Below are 15,798 nucleotides of genomic sequence, written 5' to 3'. Positions count from 1 at the left end.
AAGTGACATTCTGGAGACCTCGAGAAACAAAAAGAAGCATGAGAAGACCCAAAAAGAGATGGATAGACGATATAACAGCTGTAGCTGGAAAGCAGTGGATGAGAATGACACAAGATAGAAAAGCGTGGAAGCAATTGGAGGAGGCCTATGTTCAACAATGGATAAATGAAGGCTGAAGAAGAAGAATAAATGCGCCGGTATCGTTTAAGTGATAACGAATGTTTTTGTCGTAATATTTTTCTCAGAACTAGAAATATTATCTTCATCTGATCATTAATCTTCTTTCTAACAGACATATCACTAAATAATATAATATATTGTTACCAATACAATAAGTCTATACAAGCTATAAAATACGTATACTCTGTTAAAACTTAGACGAATCTGAGCTAAATGAATATACATATTTTAAATTATTTATTTATTTTAATAAAACGACTTTTTTTGCTTCATTTAACTGCCAAACATGGTTACGAAAAAAGTTGGTTTTTAACATTTTGACTTATTTATTTTGAACTTTGACGCACGATCATAAATATTTTTCTAATATTTACATTAATTGTTGACCAGTGTATCTATGTATCAGTGTATCGCCTACAAATATAAAAAACTATTAATTTAAATTTTAGAGTTTGTGGCTATAAACAAACAACAAACTATGATGAAAAGCTATAACTTTATCGTGCTCAAAAAAGATAAAAGTTAAGCATCATAATTTATTCTTTTTTAAATTATATACTTTGAATTATAAAACACCATAAAAAATATTTTTTAACATTGTATCGTATAAAACATTGCTACAATGTTTAGCATATAAAGAGCAATAAAACCAAAACTTCCTACAATACACCATCTCTAATCTCCCTGTAAGACCTCACAACTGTCGTAAATTTCAAAGAACTGATATCTTACCGAACACGTCGAGGCATCCCTTCTGAGACTTGAGAATCTGTGTGTTTATCTGGCAAAGATAACAGCCCCTATCAGATTCCTTGACGGGCCTTATGCGCAGTTTCCACGTTTCGGAGTCGTCGTGGGTAACACTGACACGGTTGTTATGAGTAACAACCCTCGTGTGAAGGCTCAGAATGGTCTGATCTTCGGCCCTCACCCAGGCGACCTGAAACAAACGGAGATAAATGAGGTATTAGTGTTGAAGAACGTTGAAAAATCGGAGAGAATTAGATATGTTTTAGATTTAAGGGAGTGATAGATAGAGAAGGGAGATCGTGTGTGTTTCCATGGAGAATATTGTCGGTTTTCAATTTGAGAACACTATTGAAACGGAAACCTTAAATTTAATATTTTTCAAGTATATCCTTTGAAAGAGTGTTGCAATTTATATTTCCAGTTCTTTATTATTATCCTATATTTTATCAGATGTGATGAGTGGAAGTATAAGACAATAATATTTCCTGCTAAACTAAAGTATTTAAATATATATAAAAATATTAAGGTATTAACGTCAATGATATAGAACTTGATTGAGCTAAGTTTACAAATTTAGTATAATATCAATTCAAGTGTACACAGTACTTTTGTGTATTACAACTCACTTGCTGAATTTGATCCATATGAAAATTATATTGTTAAAATAAATGAGTGCATGACATGCAAAACTCGCTTAACCTTTGTGTCTATACCCAGGTACCTGGGTATCCTTGGTAATTGTTTTATCTGAATCATTGACGATAGTATAAATATTTTTATTCGAGCTTCTAGTTATTCCTAAAATTATTTAGAACGAAGAGATTTATAATAAAAACCAAAGAAAAAAATGCATATATTAAAATTACCTGTCAAAGTTTTTACACCATTACGTCCACACCCGTGGCACCCGGGTAACACTAATGTTTAGTCAATTATGAAGCTCTGTCTAGTTTTTTTTATAATAAAAGTGATATGGAAACGTAAATAAAAGTTACATTTTAAACACATTGTCTACACTTACTTATATTTACTGAGTGTTCGTTACATAGTGGACGATTACAAACATTACATGATTTTCGTGTCTTTCTTAGCCGCTTTTTCGCTAAAGACATACAAATGTAGCAGTTTCCAACAATTTTGAGGCGTCCAGTGGAATCTCGAAGTGGTAATGACTCTGCAGTATTACTTGAATCTGTAGGTAGAGGTTTTCGTAACATACACTCAATTCCTGACCTTGATGAAAAATTTCGGTATACATTTGGTATTTTAGATCTAGCAAAAATTGCAGGCATCACTAGTTGTTTCCCTAAGTCTTGTAAAAAAATTCTACACTTACTGGTTTCAGTAGAACTCTGTGGATTATTCTCTGTATAAATTATATAGGTTGCTAGGCAAGCTACGTCTAGGATATTGTAAAAGAAGGCTACTGGCCAACGCAAAGTTCTGCGTTTAGGGGAATAATGAGAAACCATTTTGTCCATGTTGTCTACGCCTCCTTTAGTTATATTATAGAACTGAATTATTTCAGGTTTATTTTTTGGGCCACTTACATTATCGTTGTCATGCATTGTTGACAGCAAGATAACGCTTTTTTTTCTTTTTTGGTACATATCTGCACTGAATCCGTGTAATGACGATTCAGGCTCACGCTCTGGCGAAGGCAGCATTTCTTGTGCAATATATGGTTTGTTTCTTTTCAAAGTACCAACTAATGATAAATTCCAAGACAACAGAAAACGGGCTAGTGGAAGAGTTGTGAAAAAATTATCCATTGTTATGTTTCGTCCAGAATTTTTGTATCGGTAACACAAATCTTTTACTACGCGTTCACCTTGATTAGTTTCACGTCCAGTCGAATTTTTTCCAGTATAAATTTGTCCAGTAAGTGAATACGAATTATTGGCGTCACAAACCCACCAAACCTTGATGCCATACTTGGCAGGTTTTGCTGGCATATATTGCGTGAAACGTGTCCTACCTCTAAAAGGAAATAACTGTTCATCCACAGTAAGAGAATCCGACGGTACATAGTTACGACGTAAATTATCATTGAGAAGATGGAATATATCTGTAATAGCTGCAGCTTTATCATTTTGCAAACGTTCTGCACGTGTTTTGTCATTGTCAAACCGTAAGAATCTGCTGATGCTCCAAAAGCAATTTATGCCCATACTTGCTCGGTACAAAGGATGAGAGTCTGTTTTCCATAAATCTTTCGAGTGCTCTGAATTTGAATGCCGTACTCCTGCTGTAATAAGAATACCTAAGTATGCATTAAATTCTTCTGTTGTGAGTGACTTCCAAACATTTCGAGGTTTGTCGGGGTTTTCAACATTATACTTTTCACAAACGCTATTAGCTTTTCGATAGGTTTCGCGTATAATTATGTCACACATTACGTCACTGAAAACACATTTGAATGTATCTCTAATTGAAAGAGTTTTAGTAGAACGTACTGGGCCCGTTTTTTCAAGCAAAAGGTTACGTTTTAGTGTTCGACTTGCAGTAAACGGTTTTCGTTGCCAAATCGTTTTATCTTTTGCAACCAGAACATCACTTTGGGAAGAACTTTCTTGAAAATCGTCAAAATCTTCATCACTACTATCGTCGCCGTCGGTATCGATTTCAATCTTATTATTGATATCAGTAAAAACGTCCTCCACGTCAGAAGCTTCATCTCCATCCGGTTTGCTTTGCAAAACATAGTCCTCATCTGATTCCTGGTTTTCGATATTTTTGTCTACTTCCTCATCTATATCGTCTATAAATTGTTGCAAGTACTTCTGTTGCTTTTTATATGTCATTCTAAAATTGAATGATCTATGTATAAAACATTGTAAAAATAAACAGTAATAACTTACCCTCTAAATTCGCTAGCACTCACTTCTCTTCTTGCCATTATTACAAGTAATTACAACATAAAACACGCATATAGTCACAAAAATATTAACAACTTGTAAGCACAGTTAAATAAACACTGATAGCAAACAAAGAAAAATCCCAATTGTCTGTTATTTTCGGAATGTACAAGCGAAGTTTACCGAAACAATGCCGGGTACCTGGGTAGCACGGGTATAGACTCCCGTATCAGGTACTTGGGTATTGACATAACGGTTAATGCATGTAAAGTCAATTTGAGAAAAGTGCAAAAAACGTTTTTTGCATTATATTTGTTAATAACCAATTATTGATGTTACCGTGTCTTTAGAACATATACACCTCTAATAGGTTTTAACATATTTTAAAAAAATAGTGCAGATTTTTTAAATAAATGAAGAAAAAAGAATGCATTTAGCGAGTTTTGCACCAAAAAATGTTACATCAATAGTTTTTTAACAAATTTTATTCACAAAGAAATTAAACAGTTATATACATATTACATTAAATTGGTAAATTAATATCGCAAGGTTTTAAACCACTGCAGCCAGCTTCAACATCGTTTACAGAAGTCTGGTTTTCCACCCTTCGAGGGTTACCAAGATTTTCTTTAAAGAAAACCAAATCAGGATTTTTTTCCCAGGCGTTTCCATAATGTTTTTTGAGAAGAGAAATTATTGTCGATTTATCGCCTTTGAGTTTGCAGCCAATAGGAAGTTGAGTAGGAGTGATACGTGTCAATTTTATTCCTCTCTTAACAACAGACTTGGCTTCACCGACGACAACACAATAATTGGGCTCACCTCGTATTAGTGCATTGGTTTTCCCTTTAGTAAGCACAAACCTTTTAGCCTTATTAAACTGAAAGTGCCATGAGGATGGTGCCTTGGTGTTTACTTGTGCTTAATTCTTCCAGTCATACATCTGCCAATCTAAACCCAATTTTCTAATTGTCGAATTATTTGCTATAATATCTTTGTAGTCAGAAGTTTTTAAAATAATGGATTTCTTTTTTACCTCTCTTTCAATCATTCCGAACAACCTATCAGGTGGTATAAAAGAATGTCCCACTACCGGGAATATAATGTTAATGGTCTTTATTTATGTTTGTGGGAGCTTTCGTCATTAACCAAACAGAAAGCATGGTCATCATTATAATATTCTTATTTTGCCCCGCACATCCATCAGCAAATAAACGAATTGTATCGATTTCATTGCAAAAGTTAAACTTATTCAGTACATCCCAAACATCTGAAGCTATCAAATTAGAATTTTTGGGAAAATCCACCTCCGTCCAAACATAAGAATAAACATTTTCTGAAACCAACTGTGCTGCTGATGATCCATGAATTACCGTAAAGTTGTAATAGTTAATTTGTTAACTAAAATAACTAGCTTGATCCGGAAGCTTAGGCAAAGTCAAATTTTTCTGACAATCAAAAATCGCTGTATTTTCTAGCGGCTGCTTTAATAAGGCATAAAATGCCTTTGCTTTAGTCTATGTATCCGTTGCTCGGTGATAATAATTTGCTTTTCTGAACTAGAAATATTTTTGTTTTTTAACTTTTCCTTGGATCTTAAGCAGGTTGAGCAGAAATAGTTTTTGGGGTGCCAAATCCGATGTTGTAATTAGAATTTATGTATGTCCTAAAAAATGCCAATTTAACATGTAGTTGGTTATCGCAAACTTTAAATTCGTATATTTTCCATAATTTTGTAAAATTAAGTTCACATGGTAAATAAAAACGAGTACCAATTTTACTTCTACAGTAATGGCTCTTTATGCATTGGAGAGATTCAATGAAATGTTTTATTGTTAACTTTTTATCATCGACGGTGTAAAATAATAATTAAATATTGTACAAACAAGATGGCGTGCTTAACTACTTTTTTCAATTTTTGTCGATTAGCGAGTTTTGCATCTCGTGCACTCAAATACAGTACAAAAATAATATTCTATGTCTTTTTACGATTATACAATGGCAGTATACGTACAAAATTAAAAAAAATACGTTTCTACAATGACTAAAAGATTTAAAATATTCTCTCACAGATAGTCAGTAATATACTGGGTGCGAATCGTCAAACGGGCAAATCAATGGGAAATTCTAAACTGCTAAATACCTTATGCCCTATTATTTTACATAAAAAATTATAAGATAATTACATTATAATGAATTAAACACATTCCAAAATTTTGCAAAAATATAATACATTTGAGAGATTGAAGTTAGATATTCATTCGCCGTGAAGTTAGATATTCATAATTTTTTTTTATTGTTACATTGCATGTTTACAATGCAAACAATGTTTACTCTATACACAAAGTAATAAGTAAATAGTCTGTAAGTAAATTAACGTGAGTTAGGTACTGTCCAGTGACGGTTCTCTAAGTATTATTGCGGTAGGTCTTCTGGCCATACTCTCTTCTTTCGGCAAGTGGTTGGGTGAATAAATTATTTATCAGTTCTTTGTTGTGATCAGTGGTGCGATTTTTATATGTTACTGAATGATTCTTTATTATGTCCTTAAGTAATGGGATGTCCAGATCGTTGTGAAGTGTTTGGTTAGATATATACCATGGAGCTTTACTTATCGTACGGAGTATTTTGGATTGGAATGTTCGAAGTATCTTCGTATTTGAAGATTTACTACAGCCCCATAGTTCTATTCAATGTGCCCAAACTGGTATAAGTGTATCTTTGTAAAATAGCAGTTTATTTTCAAGAGATAACTGAGACCTTTTGTTAAATAGCCAGTTCATATTTTTTAGTTTAAGATCTAGTTGTTTCCGTTTAGTTTTAATGTGCGTTGTCCATGTAAGTTTTTCAACCAGGTGCAATCCCAAGTATTTGACAACTGGTTTTATCGCACTGGGAGTATTATTAATATAAACTTGTGGACATGTAAATTTTCTCGTTGTAAAAGTAATTTGTACTAATTGGCTAGTATTAACACTGATATTCAATCGCTTCAGCCAGTTTTATAATTGATCTAAATGATTTTGTACTTTTTGTGATGCTACATTAGGGTCGATATCCACTGCCAAGATTCCCGTGTAGAAGGTATCACTGCTGGTTGGAACGTCTGCTGTAAATATCAAATACAGAAATGGGCCCAAAACGCTACCCTGAGGTACGCCAGATTGTATGATGTGGTAATTTTAAGAAATGGTCAGTAAGATATTATTTTAGAATAAAGTATAGTTGGTCTGTTAGGTGTAATTTTAGTTTGTAGAGAACCTTTGTGCCATACTCTATCAAATGCCTGTCGTATATCTAGAAACACTCCAGCGCAAAATTTTTTTCTTCGAGAGTTGTTTTAATTATCTTTACTATTCTGTGGCACTGTTGGATGGTTGAGTGTTCACGTCTAAATCCGAATTGGTGTTGGGGTATAATTTCGTTTATGGGAACAGCTTGCTCGATTTTATGTTATAGTAGCTTTTCTAATACTTTCTACATTATTGGAAGTAGGCTTATAGGGCGATATGAATTTGTTGTGTTGCAGGCTTACCAGGTTTCGGAATCATAGTAACTTGAGCAAATTTGCATTGTATTGGAAAGTATCGAAGACATAGTATGCTGTTGTATATTATTGTTAATAACACCACTGCTCTTCTCGGTAACTTCTGAAGTAAGTCTCCTGTTATCAAATCATAGCCAAGAGCTTTCTTGGGATTTAGCATTTTTATTTTTTGTTGAGCCTCTGTCGGAGTAAATGTTGTCAGAGGAAGAGATAGTTGACATGGAGTTTCGAGGTAGATTCTTATCATCATCTTCATCGCTATTAGTAACTGGTGCTGCGAATAGAGTTGCAAGATACTCTGCGAATACTGTTGTTTTTTATGCGTTTGTGCGGGCCCAGATCATACCTGTTTTTCTTAAAGGTTAATTTGTTATTGTTGGTCGTTTAATTTTTTTTGTAGCTTTCCATATAGAGTGGTCTTTATATGAGAGGTTCGAAACATAAAACTGGAAAGAGTCGTTTTTTCTTCATGTAATGCTCTATTTAGTATATGACTTATTCTGTTAAGGTACGTTTTATTTTAGTGGATTTTTCGTTTGTTGCCATATGCGTCGTGCTCTTCATTTTTCTGCTACAAGTTCTTTTATATGAAGGGAGATATTATGGTTTTCTTTTCACATTTCTTTGGCACTGTGGTGTTGGTTCCCATCCTGTTGTTTGTAAAATTGTTGTTAAATAGTCTACTGCTTTCTCTACATCTTGGTTTTCTGTTATTCTAATATCTAGTCTAATCTTTATATTTACAGAATTTTGGAAAGCAGCCCAGTTTGTTTCTTTAGTTGTAGGTTTGGATGGTGACGTTCTCTATATTATGTTTGTATTTAAAGTTATTATTATTGTACTGTGATCTGATGTTAAATCGAAGTTTCACTCTATTGCATTATGGATGTCAGATATCCTTTCTTCTTCTTAGAGTGCTATATCCCTACGGAACGTCGGAGACTACCATGCTTATAATATTGTTATACTGATCTCGGTCTTGCGCTACGTGAAGCAATTGGTCCGCTGTCAAACCTGTCCACTGCCGCAAATTCCTCAACCAAGAGAGTTTCTTTCGTCCTATTCATTTCTTTCCTTCGATTTTACCGTTGAGAATTAGCCAAAGGAACTCATATCTTGGTCCTCTGATTATATTTCCAAGATAATCTAGTTTACGCCTCTTAATAATATTTAATAGAGTTCGTTGATGTCCCATTCTTCGAAGAACTTCTTCGTTTCTGGTTCTGCTAGTTTATGGAATTTTTAGTATCCTTCGATACAACCACATCTCAAACGCCTCGATTTTATTCATGATATCGGCGTTTAAACTCCAAGTTTCACATCCATACAAAAGTACAGACCACACGTAACATCTTGTAAACTTTTCACGGATTTCCAAATTTAATGAGTTATTGGATAATAGAGGCTTGAATTTTTGAAATGAGTTTTTTGCCTGTTCAATTCTACATCGAATTTCAAAGGATAGATCCAGATTTTGAGTAATCCAACATCCAAGGTATTTGAATATTTGAACTCTCTGCAGCGGTTGTTGGTTTAATATCAGTTGGGTTGCGCCGATATCCACTTTACTGGTCACCATGTATTTAGTTTTATCGATATTTATCGACAGTCCCCAATTTGTGCATTCCATGTCAACTCTATTGATTAGCTCCTGCAGATCGTCGATGTTTTCAGCTAGAATCACAGTATCGTCGGCGTACCCTATATTGTTAATTATTTCTCCTCCTATGATAATTCCTTTTTGATATTTTAAAGTTTCCCTAAATAGATTCTCAGAATACACGTTAAAGAGGGTGGGAGACAGTACACAGCCCTGTCTTACGCCTCGTTCAATACTGATTGGCTTTGATTCTCTGTTGTTGGTATTAATAATGGCTGTTTGGTTCCAGTAAAGTTTGGCAATAAGTTTGATGTCTTTCTCATCTAGTTGGATGCTCTGCAAGGCGGTAATTAGTTACATCTCCTAATATCCTTTAGTTACAGCAAAATCTATCAGATCGGGAATTTCGTTGGCATCCGTAGGCCAGTATGTGGGTTCTCCCGTAGATAAGTATCTTAAGTTATTTTGTTGGATGATATTCATTAATTCTCGATCTTTAGGCGTAATTAATTTGGAACCCCATGTGATGTGTTTGGCATTACAGCTAAACACACCACAGCTATTACAGCTCTTTGCTTGATATTGGATATTTAGGTGAGCTGTAGACTGCTGATACACTGAGGGAGGTGTGTGTTTTGATCTTAATGATTGCTGCTTGAATTTTTTCCGTAATATAAAGTTAAACTGCATAGTGTTTAAGTTTCGATTTAATAATAACGACAAAACCTGCATGTGCTCCTCCGTCTGGATGGTTTGCATAATACACAGTATAGTAAGGTATCTTAATACTCGTTCTTTGTGTGGCATGGCTTTCAGATATTAATAGAATGACTATTTTATACATTTTTAAAAACAGTGATATCTCTAGTATATGGTTTGAAATGCCATTAGCATTCCACAACGCAATTCATAGTGATTTGAAAGATATTTTGTTATTTCGTTAATGACTGTAGTTAACATGGTTATAATCATGCTATTTTGGTTTAAGAGTTGCCAGCGCTACTATACCAGAAAGGGCAATAAGAACAAAAAATTCCTAAGTCCAGATTTAAATATTAAAAAAATTTATGAAAGTGAGAATAGGAATCCTGTGAAACAAAAATATTACTACCAAATCTTTAGTCAAAACTTTAACTTGCACGTTAAATCTCCTTAAAGAATACTTGCAGCAACTGTAATAAGTGACGAGAAAAAGATAGCTGACTTAAACACAGAAAGAGAACTGCACTTAAGGCGAGCAGACAGAACAAGCGCACGCAGAATTGAAAAAAGATGTCGCTGAAGCCTCGCAAGATAAATATGTTTGCACATTTGACCTTCAAAAGATATTACTTTTCCCAAACTCACAACTTCAATAGCCTACTATAAGAGAATTCTTAATATATCTACAACTTTGGCATAGATTGTTTTAATAACAACACTGCCTATATGCCTATCTGGGATAAGACTAATAGTGGAAGGGGTTCTAAAGATATAGTTTCATGCCTTAGGAAATATTTATATAAATACGCCAGGACATTCAAACTTCAAACACGTTTTTATGTTTTCTGACTCATGCACTGGGTAAAATAAAAATATAAAAACTAGCCTTACTCTGCTGAAACTTGTTCAAGACCCTCTGTTGGATGTGGAAACAATTAATTTAAAACTTCTAATACCAGGCCACTCATTCTTTCGCAATGATACTAAATTCAGTATAATAGAGAGAGCTGCCAAGAAATATAGGATCATTAATGTGCCTGATGACTGGTACAACATCATTAAAAGTGCAAAAGTAAAAAAGCATCAGTTGGAACCTGTAAAACTATAAAGAGAAGAGTTTTTAAGCACCAAATTCCTCGAATATTCAAACAGAAATAGAAAAAAAGACACTGAAGGTAGACAAATCAATTGGCATAAGATACAGTGGTCGAGGTTTAAAAAAGAAGTACATTTCCAAATAAAAATACATGAATCTTTCGGTGAAATTCTGAGTTTCCGAACCTTGGACATCTGAAAAAAAAAACAAGTAAAACATGGCCTAGAAGACCCGTGAAAGTGCAAACCTACTACAGTAGGATCAGCTTTATTCAACCAAAAGACAAATGAATTTCAAAAAAAGGAGGACATGTTGTCTCTTCTACCTTCCATATCCTCCATTCATCATGGATACTTCAGAAACATTCTAGATAATCAGAAAAAGCGTCAAATTCAGGACAACGAAGCAACTGAAGGAAATGATACCAACGTCGACGATTCGTTTTCTTTTGTCAATTAACTTTTCCTTTCATCCAAGAAGTGATATTTTGTTTTAATATATCTAATATGATCACTAGGTAGATGTAAAAATAAAGTGTATTAACAACACTTAAAGTTGGTTTATTATCTTCCTAAAATTCTTTAGAATACATTTAAATCAAGTCTACTTTTTTGCATTTTTTGGGGTTATTACATCAAATTTGGCCAATAAAAGCAATGTAAATGTCTAAGTTACTCTTTGATCTTCTGAAATTAAATATATACTTTTAAAAATGTTAACAGGTAATTTTGTTATAAAGCTTTAACTTTAAAGCTCTGTAGTTCAAATGTAGATAAAGTGGTTAATTTCTATTCTGAACTCTTTATATATCAGTCCAGTTCGATTTTATTTATTTTACGACTATTAAATTATTCTTAAAAATTGAGTTTAATACGGATTAAATCTACATTCAAAACATGCTGGCGAGCTGAAATATTTGTCATTTTTATACTCCTTTTATTTGGTTTTATGGATTAAAAACAAATAATCGGATATATTTTTTAAATTGAAACACAATACGAACAATATTCGAAAATAACTGAAAAAATCCGTATTGAGTTATATTCCCGATAATCGCACTGCTAAGTAATTTAATTTTGTTTTTATTGTGCTGAACGTTTTACTAAAATCGAACAAATTTGCACAGGGCTGTACTAAAGAGCATCAACTAGAACAGTATTTTTATACAATAACTTTAGCGATATTTTATTTTATTTGTCAATGTCCAGACAGAAAAACAGACCGATAAATAATTAAAGCTTTGTAAAAGAATTGATGTAGGTATCTACAATAGGGTATTAAAAGACTGGCGAAAAAACGCAACAAATCCTTTAGGATGTTATCAGGATTTTTTTTTATTTACAAAACATTAGTCTATGATTTTTGATATTGGAGTAGTGTTTTATTGATTTCTGAAATCATAATAAAACAGGGAGAAATATTTCTTACATTTAAAGGAAAGAGGTAAGGAATTTAAAGTTGCAGATATTTTAACTTTATTCAGACTCTTTCCTAGAATAGTGAATTGAACTCACTTTTGTTTGTACGTTTACATTATTTATGTACGTTACATAAGTTTCTAGATAACGCTCTGAACCTAAATGAATTTAGAAACACTGGGTGGAATTTATTGCTTGCGACTGAAGATATATATGAGATGCAAATATACTTCCTTCGTAGGGTAAGAGGTGAATGTTATCAGGATTAGTAAATAAATTTTTTTAAAACTCACTTTAAAAAAATGCTCACCTCTAAACGATTAACGGAATTCGCAGAAAACCTTTTGTTGTAGTAAAAGGCACAGTAAACTGCACTGGTATTCTCCATAATGTTTAACACTTTGCTAAATTTTCGGTATAAAATAAATATATCTGTCATTAACCCATTGTTTATAGTTTTGCATATTTTGTTAAATGTTTTTTAATAAATAGTATTTTTGCATAATGTTATTTAACGTAAATTGTTTCACCTACTTGTTTAATATTTTTTTTTCTGAAACAAATCCCACCGTACTAAGGATAATTTATATTCAAAGTAGATATACAAAGTACTAAAATATCTCTTTTAATTTTTCTTAAAAAATACTTCGGAGTAATCTAGAAGCGGTCATTTTGACTGCTTTTCATTTTTGACACTCTGTATTACCTATTCATAAATGTTTTAGAAACTTGATAATATATGACTTTTTCTAGATCTATTTGAAGATTATAATTTCTCTTTTACAGGTACTTAGCGTAATTACTATTTAAGATATGGTAACGTATACCAAGAACTACCATATATCAGTCATTTTGACTGCTTTCTATTTTCGACCCTCATTAGTCTAGAGTATTACTCATTCATATTTATTTTACAAAATTTATGATTTGGGACTTTATTGTTTACTTGAGGATTATAATTTCTCTTTTACAGGTACTTAGTATAATTACATTTTGAATATATTTATGTTAATGTCTACCTAGAAAAATGCGGTCCTAATGACGAGGTAGTCTAATTTTTGTTCTACTTTTCTTGGAAGTTTTTACTTATTTTATGTATAAAATACATCAAAAATATTTTTTATTATGTAGTTTGAGTATACTCTTTGCAATTGCATGTTCAATCTGTATTTTGATTAATTTTACATTGTGATTTTTATTATTTCTGCTGTTATCATGTCTTGCCGATATTTGACTCAGCAGGAGCTATTAGAGTGTCTACAGAATTTGTCAGAAGATGAATCTGTAGCAGAGTTATCTGATGAAGATGTATCCAATAACGAAGTTGACGAGTACCTATGTGCCTAATACAGTTGATCAAGGACATTCATCGGGCAGTGATTCTGAAGGTGAAGTTGAGATTGAGGTGATGCCCAGTACTTCTGCTTCAACTTCGAATGTAGACTTCAATACATCTTCAGAAATGATTACCAACCAGGTAAGAGGAATTCGTAGAATACAATTTAGAGAATTCTTTCATAGATACCATAGGATGGGAGTTACTTGACAACAATGCTAGTACACCAGGTAAGCAACTATATTATATAAGTAGCTTCTATTTATGTATTCACTTAGGTGTTTTTATGTATTTTTGAGCATATTCTTCTTGATGTCACGAATATTGGCGACAATCATGGCAATATTTACCTTATCTGCAGGATGTTCTTCTTCCTGGACCACGTTTTCCAAATATTTTTCCTTGCAGGATGGCTGGTAGAAGGGCGCATCTAGATTCATTTCGCACATCTGGTTGAAGGTGGATCTAGTTTCTCCGATGTGCGCTATTATTTCTTGGGTGTTGTTCCATTCTTTATTTATTATGGTGCCATTTATTTAAATAAATAAATAAATGAGTATATACCTGCATACTAATTTATCTCGTTCATTTTAGGAAGGCGTACCAGTCAAAATGTTCTAAAGGAAGCTGCTGGACCAACCCCTCATGCTAAGAGAAGCATTAAGAGATTTTGCAGCTAGTGCATGGCGGCTGTTGATTGATGAATGCATACTCCGTAACATAAAATCATGTACTGTTGCTGAAGGTAAAAGAAAACTCAAAGATGAAAATTGGCAAATTTCTATTGAAGAAATAGAAGCATTTATATCCTTACTGTATGCTAGGGGAGCTTATATGGCACGAAATATTAGCATAAAGATGCTGTGATCTGGTACATGTGGTCCAAACTTTTTTCAAGAGACGATGTCTAGAAACAAATTTACACAAATAATGAGTTTTGTCCGTTTTAATATGAGAAATACCAGGTCTGAGCGATTGTCAACAGATAAATTTGCACTTGCATCGGGAATATGGAACCCATTTATAGAGAATTGTATATTATGTTATACACCTGGCGAAAATATAACTAGCGACGAACAGCTTTTTTCCACGAAGGCAAGTTTGGAATTATAAAAGAATAGGCTGGCAATAGAAAATTCTAATATCCGTCATTTTGACCGCCAGTGGTGCTTCTAGGTATGCACAAATGCTGGTGCTTCTAGTGTTAATTTAAATAGTGGTCGTTAGATTGACCATATGTCTGTTAAACTGTACCGTTTTTGAGACATCTGCAATTACGAGTTAAAGTTAGGGTTTTGGTAAATATATTTAACTTAACATCACGCCTAGACGTAAGTTGAATATTGATGAATTAATTGCAAATGTGCATAAGTACTTTACCGTTGAAAGAGACAATGGTGGACCTTTAAAGTCATTAATATTTATAAATCAACGCGTTTGTGACGCACTCGGGGTAAGTGAACGTAAGCTAAAAACTGTAATGAAGTCTGTCAGAGATTTTCAAGACGATCTAACTGTGACTGAGTATCACAAAGACAAGAAAACAACTCGTAAACATTCTAGGAGAATTGACTTACCCAATGAAGAAAAATTTGAAATTCGTAATATTTTGTATCGAATAAGTGAAAACAATCAACATAAGAGAAACACAAGTTTCTGAAATTAAGAGGACTAGCCTTTGGAAAGTGTTGATAGATTTAGGATTTAAATTCCGAAAAAAAAATAATATGTTACGCGAAAGGCGTAGTGTGATTCAAAAAAGAATTAAATTTTTGGGAGAATATACTAGACTTTAATCTGAAAATGCAACATTCGTATACTTAGATAAGACATGGATATTTGCAAAGGGTGAAATTAAAAGAATTTGGCAAGACGACAGCACAAAATCAATAAAACACACAGATAGCGAAGGCAAAAGACACATACTTCATGTAAGTAAAAGAAGTCTTTATTATAGTAAACGCAGATTTGATTTTTTCGTCAAAATCAAAATCTGCTAATTCCCATGAAAACATGAATGCAGATATTTTTGTTAAATGGCTGGAGGAGAAACTGTTACCTAGTTTGAGTGAACCATCAGTTATAGTTTTAGATAATGCACCTTACCATTCGGATTTTTGGAGAAACAATCAAAACAGTCGTGAAACTTATCGAGCATAAAAAATGGTTAGTTAAAAATAAAATCAATTTTCCGAAATACGCCTTCAAATCATAGTTACTGGAAATTTCGAAACGCAATGAAAAACCAACAGTTTATATATTTGATGACCAAATTGTATCAAGTTATGGACATCAAGTACTACGATTACCG

The 15,798-nt window shown here is 33.1% G+C and overlaps 1 protein-coding gene across 1 annotated transcript in view; it reads right to left on the bottom strand.

The window, feature by feature from the left end:
• LOC140437699 (protein amalgam-like) overlaps window positions 1-15,798 on the bottom strand; it is an 889,271-nt gene that overhangs the window by 585,454 nt on the left and 288,019 nt on the right. Inside the window, exon 4 of the mRNA XM_072527401.1 lies at window positions 913-1,120. Within this exon, the coding sequence (XP_072383502.1) occupies window positions 913-1,120 (208 nt within the window). The remainder of the gene's footprint in view (window positions 1-912; window positions 1,121-15,798) is intronic.

Source organism: Diabrotica undecimpunctata, chromosome 1 (assembly GCF_040954645.1).
Source record: "Diabrotica undecimpunctata isolate CICGRU chromosome 1, icDiaUnde3, whole genome shotgun sequence".
Taxonomy (NCBI): domain Eukaryota; kingdom Metazoa; phylum Arthropoda; class Insecta; order Coleoptera; family Chrysomelidae; genus Diabrotica; species Diabrotica undecimpunctata.
The sequence above is the reverse complement of the archived record's forward strand: the minus strand, read 5'-3'. Positions and strand labels throughout refer to the sequence as shown.